This window comes from Mus pahari, chromosome 6, assembly GCF_900095145.1.
Source record: "Mus pahari chromosome 6, PAHARI_EIJ_v1.1, whole genome shotgun sequence".
NCBI classification, from domain to species: domain Eukaryota; kingdom Metazoa; phylum Chordata; class Mammalia; order Rodentia; family Muridae; genus Mus; species Mus pahari.
The window spans coordinates 39,883,570-39,892,436 of NC_034595.1; the positions used below are offsets into that span (position 1 = coordinate 39,883,570).

At 39.6% G+C, this 8,867-nt stretch overlaps 1 protein-coding gene across 3 annotated transcripts in view; it reads right to left on the reverse strand.

The window, feature by feature from the left end:
- Mllt3 (MLLT3 super elongation complex subunit) overlaps window positions 1–8,867 on the reverse strand; it is a 264,581-nt gene that overhangs the window by 98,729 nt on the left and 156,985 nt on the right. For all 3 annotated transcript variants that reach the window (XM_021199690.1, XM_029539487.1, XM_021199691.2), the window contains exon 4: window positions 4,410–4,553. In XM_021199690.1, the coding sequence (XP_021055349.1) occupies window positions 4,410–4,553 (144 nt within the window). The remainder of the gene's footprint in view (window positions 1–4,409; window positions 4,554–8,867) is intronic.

An 8,867-nucleotide genomic window follows, 5' to 3' on the forward strand; every position in this document is an offset into this window, starting at 1 on the left:
GAATTGAAGAAGGTGCCTGGATATTACCCTCTAGCCTTCCCATACGTGCACATAGCCACATACAGTTTCTGATGCGTGAAGGACAAAAATTAGTGCAAAAATCAAATACATAATGAATCTGAGGCGATTTTGGCAGCATTTGCCTGTGCAGTACAGCAAAGCTTCCCTGTAGTCCTGAACACAAACGTGTATTCAGCATTGCATGTACCACCACTGTACACAATGCCAATGATCAAAGGCCAAAAGCACCAAGCTCTAGTCTGAAATGATACAAGTGGCATTGGTCTCACTGGACACACACATTTTCCTGTTGCTGTTAAAACATAACGATTTAGTTAATAAAAAATCAAAACAGTATCCTCTGATTATATCAAGTTAATTTATCTGATATATTTGCATTGCATTGTGTTGTAGTGAAATGTTGCCAGTTGAGCTACTGACTTGAGTTTCATCTTTAAAAATATAATGGATTTGGGTATGAGATTAGGACATAATTGAAATAATTTCTGAAATGACCTAAACATATTTCTGCAATGTTATAATATTTATATAAAGGAATATTCTCAACACTCATTACTCTGAAAAATGTTGAAGATGGTCTAAGTCCTTTAGTGAAAACCATTTGGCCAAGATTAAATTTTCATGTAAAAACCTTGTCTCAATATACAAAGTTCACTTGGTCTTTAATAAGTGTTAAAATTATATGCATTCTAAATCACTGTCTTAAAATACGCTTCTTTATAATTTGTTATCAGTAAGATCCTCATCTGTTCATCTGTTTTATACATCTACACTCCAAGCATCAGAAAAATATCTCAGGTAAAAGGGATCCCAAGTAGATGAGGTTCAAACAAAGCCATGAATGACTGGCCATTCATGCCGCAAGCTCTACATGATGATTACATAGTACACAGGAAGAAAGTCTCAGGTCTCTTCCTTTCAGGGAAAATGCCCACATACATCTGCCACATATATTAATGTAGTATTTAGAAATGAACACAGCACCTCAAAGAACACCCGTTTAAAAAAAAAAAACTTATATGAAGAAAAAGATTTCAATAAGAGGAAAATGGCTGTAGCTTTTAGACCACACTAACACTAAGACTACAGCAAATATTGCAATGCCAGTTAGGACCTAATCCAAGCCAAAACGGTTTAGTAGTCTATAAATGCTCTGAACATTTTCGTAGAAGGCAAATTAATCTGCACATATAAAGCAGAATCTATGGATTATCATAATCCCAAGTGAATTTTTAAGCTTTTACTTTGTAACAAAATTCACTGGAATCACATCTTTAAATATTATTAAGCATGCCAAATGATCTGTGCAAGGCACATTTTGAACTTGTCGAGACACATCTGAAGCCTAATAGGAAAGTATCCGTGGGCTTCAAAGGTTACTTGGAGAAACACAAAGAAGGAAGCTAGAGGCCAAAGGTCACTGGAGGTTACTGGGAAATGAACACCAGTAGAACAAGCCGCCAACACCAACAGGAGACTTTCCCAGGATGTGGCACTGCCTCTCAGACTTCTAATCTTTCCACACTCTGGGATTACGTGCCTGATTTAAAACATTTCATGTAATATTTACCCTTCCCTATAGCCTGGATCATTATCCTGATGCTTTCAAGTTCCATAATCCATAAACTTCAGCTACTTATCCAACAGCATATCCAGGAGATCTAACACACTACCCTCATACAAAGAAAACAAATGACAGTGTTGGGATTTAAGGCAGACCAGGTTACTGTTAAGGGAATAACCACAGGTACATAGGTAACCTCTATACTATACTCTTTATAACCATTAAAATGATTAAAAGGATTATTTTAAAACAACTTCCTTAATATATACCAGTTCCCCATTTTTAAATTTGTTCTTACCCAAAATGCCAAGAAGCAATGAAGTTCCATTTTTTCTCTTCTTTTATTAGATATTTTCTTTATTTACATTTCAAATTTTATCCCCTTTTTCTCATTTCCCCTCCAAAAACCCTCCTATCCCCTCCCCACTCCCCCTGCTCACCAACCCACCCACTTCCGCTTCCTAATCCTGGAATTCCCCTATACTGGGGCATCCAGCCTTCACAAGACCAAGGGCCTCTCCTCTCACTGATGTCCTAAAAGGCGATCCTCTGCCTCATATGCAGCTGGAGCCATGGATCCCTCCATGAGTACTCTTTGGTTGGTGGTTTAATCTCTGAAAGCTCTGGGGGTACTGGATGGTTCATATTTTTGTTCCTCCTATGGGGCTGCAAACCCCTTCAGCTCCTTGGGTCCTTTCTCTAGCTCCTTCTCTTGGGGGACCCTGTGCTCAGTCCCATGGATGGCTGTGAGCATCCACTTCTGTATTTGTCAGGCACTGGCAGAGCCTCTCAGGAGACAGCTATATCAGGGTCCTGTCAGCAAGCTCTTGTTGGCATCTGCAATAATGTTTGAGTTTGGTGGTTGTTTATGGGATGGATTCCCCAGGTGGGACAGTCACTGGATGGTTTTTCCTTCAGTCTCTGCTCCACACTTTGTCTCTGTATCTCCTCCCATGGGTATTTTGATCTACTTTCTAAGAAGGACTGAAGTATCCATACTATGGTCTTCCTTATTTCTGAGCTTCACGTGGTTTGTGAATTGTATCTTGGGTATTTCGAACTTCTGGGTTAATATCCATCTATCAGTGAGTGCATACCATGTGTGTTCTTTTGTGATTGGGTTGCCTCACTCAGGATGATATTTTCTAGTTCCATCCATTTGCCTAAGAACTTCATGAATTCCAAATTTTAACATGTTAAAAAACCTGTTCTGTCAGGAACATATATTTCCTTGTTTCTGATGGTGGCTCTCCAATACTTATTTTAACACATCATCTACAGAACTTCAAATACACATTTAGCAGTTCAGTGGAAAGAACAAAAAACAAAAAAAACCAAACAAACAAAAACCAACCAACCAAACAAACTAACTAAAAACCCTGGTGTAACCTGGCTCAAAAGGAGTCAGCATAACCCAAAGTGGTCACACAATTATATAGGTGGGCACCTTCTCCTTGCAGTGTCCATTGCTTTCCTACAGTTAGCAAAATAGTTGTCTATGATCTATAAAGGGAAAAAATATGATCCTAAAATAATGCTCTGTGTCTTACATAGCCCCGTGGCACAGTTTACAGTGATGTGAATCATATTCGGAAGCAGTGAGTCTGTAAATCTTAAGTTCATGGATACAAAACTACTCAAAAACCTTCCAGATTAATTAAATGTAGAGGATCTGAGGTAAAGAACCCAGTTCAAGCCTACATCTGAGTTGGGTCTCATGTGAACCTGAGTTAAGTAAGAAAGTTCATCTGAAGAAGGGTTGCTGGCCTGGGAGACACTGATTTTTTTAAAGGAGATTTTTAGTCTGCTCATTATCTTTATCTGTGCCACTAAACTGGCTGAAAACACACATGTCCAATGCTTGTGTCAGCAAGAAATACAAAACTGTTTTCCAACTTACCAACTATAAAGGCAAAATATTCCCCCCTATTACCTTCCACTAAAAGGAGAATTTCTTGTACTTGCAATTCAAATACAAAAATATGTGTTTAAATGACTCAAACGTATTAGGTGAAAGAATTATATTTCCAGTGATCAACAAAACCTGGAGAGTAAGTCCATGCTATATAATTTTTCACCTAACCTCCAACTTTTCCTAAAACTTTCTATAGGCCAGTCTAATCAAGCAAAGATCCTAGTCCTCAGTGTGTGCAGTCTGTTGCTTGTTATTTACATAATTCTCCCAAATTGAAACATGCTCTCTCAGTGGGAGGAAGGAGATGCATGAGACTCAGGACACTCATAAAACAAGATTCATAAGCACCTCAGTAAGGTCCTACCAGCAGTTGTGAGGAGCACTTGCTCAGGGTGGGGAGACTCTTGAAGGGGGGGTCTCGGTTTGACCAGGGAGCTCCATGGAAGCCAAGTTCATGAGTTGTCACCCATGCTTAGCTGGCGTTTTTGATGATGCAGCTGACTTTAAATTCACTTCATTCATGAAAAGTAACAGCAGTAACTCATTAGTTCTCTGAGTGAAGCTTGGGCAGGACCATTTCTTTGGCCCGTTTTCAGTACCTGCTCAAGGAGGAAGCTGTTTGTTCCTATATACATAGAATAAGTAGTACAGACAGCTTTGTCAAAATAAACTTGACCCACTTAGACATTAAGGCTGTTCCAACCAGATATGCCATTTCAGATGCGCACCTACTTAAGAGTTTGCCTTTTTCTACATTCAAAATCCCGAGTCCACAGTTATATCATTAAAGTACTTTACTCTTTGGGCTCTTCTAGAATATCAGTTCACATACTAGCAACCAGTATTTTTTAGTAGGAAAGGTTGCTTGTTTGTTTGTTTGTTTGTTTGTTTTAAAAGAGTGCCACTTACCCCTCCTGCCTTCAGCAACTTTCTTCTAAAGTCCTCTGTGGGGTTATTGAAAGTTAGCTTCTCACAGCGGAGGTGATTCACTGGTGGGTGGCCTTCAAGATGCAGGAATAAGTCATAATCAAAGCGGACTTTCTTAGGTTCTTCCTGGAGGTTAAGGAAATTAAAAGGCAAAAATAGAAAAATTTAAAAACAGATTGAATCATCATAAGAAACAGAAAAGAACTAGAAACCTAACAATTGTGTCAAAGTAGTTCTGACGAAGATAACGCAATCTACAAGTAGGTGAAAATTTCATTTGCGTTAGGAGAAAACTGAAAAGAATAAACTTACCATCTCCCCCTGATTTCTCAAGTGGACCGAACCATGAACATGGCTACCAGTAAAACCTAAAATAGTCCTTCTACTTCCCACGTTGCCGTCAGCACCCAACATCAAGACTTCCATGCTGTTGCCATGCTCACTACTGTCCAAATTATCACAAACCCTACCTTTCCTAGGCCTTCCTGTGATGCATTTTTCTCAATTTTTCCATCATTTAGTCTTCTAATTTATCTAGATAAATAAAATATCTACTCACTTTTATTTCTTGGTTAAAATTTCAACAGCTTCCCATGTACATCACCTTAAAAATCAAATGATGTATGTATGCTCCATGAGGACCTACATAATCTGGCTCTGGAATTCTTGTCTCCATCTACCACCTTTGCCCAACCGAGAGCCAGCTCTTCTCAGCTGCCACATACCTATCCTCTGTACCCTCACAGATGCAGGGTGGATTGCTCATCAATACTACAGCACGTGAAGCCCACCCTCTATTCTATGGCTGCTATCATTCCTCAGCCAATTTTTCTTCCCATTCTAACTAGGATTCTTATCAACCCCCCTAGTCTCTAGTCACTACAAGCCCTGCCTCGTCTTAGAGCATCACTACTTCTTATATAGTCCTCTGCTTCCAAACTTGCCTCGGTATGTATTTTATAACGGCAAGTGACTCATTTTTTTTTCTAATGCAAAAAATATCATCCTGTTACTTATTTAAAACACCTTTGAAGGCTTATCATTTTCAATGATATACTCTCTTTCTTGAAACAGCCAGCACAGTCTTTTAGCAGCAGCACCTTTCCTATATTTTATTTGCATTCTTACAATAGTCTCTTCTCCTTCCACACTTCTGAAAGTCTTGAAGATTCCTCCATGTTTTGTGTTCTTATCGATTTTGGTTTTCTCCTGGAATGCCCCCATACCTAAAACTACCAGCGTACTTCCCCACATGGCTAAGTATGTAAGATTCATTGAGGATCCAGCAGAAGTGCTACCTCCTCTGTAGAGAGGCCCTAGTCCTCCCAATGCAACCTGAACTAGATCTCTCTCCCAGACTTCGCCACTCACATAATCACCACACTGAGTTATGATCACGTGTGCCCTAGCTCATCTCTAAACTGTTAACTATTAAGAAATACCTTAGAATTAAGAATGAAGGCAGTGGGAAATCTTATAAATAAAAGCATAACTGATAAAGCCATTTTAATCAATTTGGTAATATGTAGCAATACTAAATGCTCATGATATTTGACTCTATTACGAAGACTCTCTTGAATAAAAATATTCAAATATGAGTGCAAATATTCATGGTGTCATTTATTATAATAGAAACATTTAAGAATGAGCTATATCTTTCCATAGACTACAATTCATGTATCTTGTACATTTATTCATTTATTTTATGTGTACGTACAGGTATGTGAGTGTACATATGTGTAGCACATGTGTGCAGGTGCTCTCAAAGGCAGAAGAGAACATCAGATCCCCTCAAACTAAAGTTAGAGGGAATCTTGAGCCATGTTGGTACTAGGAAGGAAGCTGAGATTCACTACAATAGCAGTAAATGTTCTTAACCACTAAGCCACCTCTCCAGCTCCTTCATTTACAGATTTTAAATTATACTTGGAAAGCTATATAGGTAAGTAAATTAAAGGTAATTCACAGAAAAAAGTATTAAAGTATGATATATCATGACCCAGCCAGTCTCCAAGCTGACGTACTTTATCATGCTGACACATGGGGGGACGCTTGAAAACAGCTATATCAAAATAGTCAGCAATCATAAGTCAGGTGCCGTTGAGGGGTAAAATCACTAAGTTTTATTCCACACTCTTTTAATACAAAAGCATTCACTCCTGTGTACAAAAAAAAAATATGTTGAGAAATATAACAATAAAGGAAGGAAGGAAGGAAGGAAGGAAGGAAGGAAGGAAGGAAGGAAGGAAGGAATAACTACACCCCCAGAAGACTTCTGGTTTAAATAAGCAAAAGGAGGAACCATTGCTCCTCACAAAAGCCCAAGGATGAGGACTGGAGAAGCTCTTCTATCCATTTTTTAAAGGATTTTTTATTTTTCTTCATTTTGTTCATTTGTTTGTTTGTTTGTTTGTTTTAGTGAGGGAAAAATGGCCATAAAGCTGTGCTCTGGTCAACTAGAAATCTCTGCTTAGAAGGCAGACATCAATGTGTTGTTAAACTTTGTTCCTCAGGAAAGATTATTCTTCAAAGTTCAAATACAAGGAGCCAGAGGTATGTCTCAGCAGCTAAAACCAGTAATTGTTCTTTCAGAGGAGACAGGTTCGATTCCCAGTACCCAAATGATGCCTCACAACTCTTTATAACCGCAGTTCCTGAAAGAACCAACCTTAACTCCAGTTCCAGAGTGGATACTGTGCCCTCTTCTGACCTGAGGGCACCAAGCTGTTACTTAGTACACAAACACACACACACACACACACACACACACACACACACACACACCTATATAAGAAAACTCTATAGTCTCCCCCAATTATAAAATAAATGTTTCCTGGAGGGGCAATCTGGTTTGGTGACACCAGAGTCCTCCTTACTGCACATAAGTGCCAATGTTTACAGTCACTCACATACTGTCTCTGAGAACAGGCTTGGAGGGAGGAGCATGGGGACTTTTGAAACTAAAGAAGTGGGGTTCAATGAAAATGCTGTGTTTGGCTTCTAAAACACAAATGGTTTTCACAGATAGGCTAGTTTTATTGTACACAAGTACAAACTAAGACAGAATAAAAATACAGAGACCCAAGACACTCTACCAGGCCTCTTGACTCTGACATCTCAGTCAATTAAAAACTAAGGACATGTTCATCAGAGGCCTAGCAAGTCCAGGACTGGGAGAAGGACTTTATTCCTCATAAGCAGAACTGAGACTCTCCTAACATCAGAGGAGCTCGTCAGGACTAATTCACGATGAGGTATTTAAGATAGTCAAATTAACCTCAAATTAACCAGATTCACAGAATCTGAAGGATAGCTCTCGGAGTCTGAGATGAGGGGCATAAATGAATGTTGACTTACTAACATTAGCACTGGTATTGAAGTTTATAAAGCAAGGAAGTTCCTGGGATCATTGCATCGATCAGAAACGCCACTGGATTTCACATTTCAAAGGTAAGAAGATGATGCTTAGGTGTGGTGCACATGCCTTAAATTCCAATCCATAGTGATTGGCGTGACACTATGTAGACCAGGCTGCCCTCAAAATCATCAAGATCTGCCTGCCTCTGCCTCACAGGTACAGTGGGTATGTCCAAACTGAAGTCAGTACAATGTCAGATTCGCATGCATGACAGAAGAGGGGTCTACCCATAACTACAGAGTCTCTCACAAGTAGTCAGAGTTCTTTACTCTTTGAGAGAAAAGCTTTGGGGGTGAAGGCCTAGGTAATCCAACCACTGGATCACACTAGAACACTAGTTACGGCAGCGTGATTGATGGGAAGCAAGACGCTCTAGCTGAGCCTCTTTAATTAAACACCCACAGCACTAAAGGGCAGTGGTTGGGAAGGGAGCGATGGTTCCAAACTGCTTTTCATAAACGCAATCATTTAAAAACAATACTGTACAGTCAGAAAAGGCACTTCCTCAGAGAACATAAGTAAATGGACAATCATCACGCAGAGATGCCAAACACTGTAAGTCATCAAGGAAATGCAAATCAAATCACAATGGAGTATAGATGGTACCTCAACCGACAGGATTTCTACAGTTACAAAGAAATATGTAACATAAAAATGTATGTAACAAAAAACATAAAAAAACAAAATACCCATGAAAGGAGATAGATACAGAGACAAAATTTAGAGCTAAGATGAAAGGATGGACTATCCAGAGACTACCCCACCCGGGGATCCATCCCATCATCAGCCACCAAACCCAGACACTATTGCACATGCCAGCAAGATTCTGCTGAAGGGACCCTGTTATAGCAGCCTCTTGTGAGGCTATGCCAGGGACTGGCAAACACAGAAGTGGATGCTCACAGCCAGCTATTGGATGGAACACAGGGCCCCCAGTGGAGGAGCTAGAGAAAGTACCCAAGGAGCTGAAGGGGGCTGCAACCCTATAGGTGGAACAACAATATGAACTAACCAGTACCCCC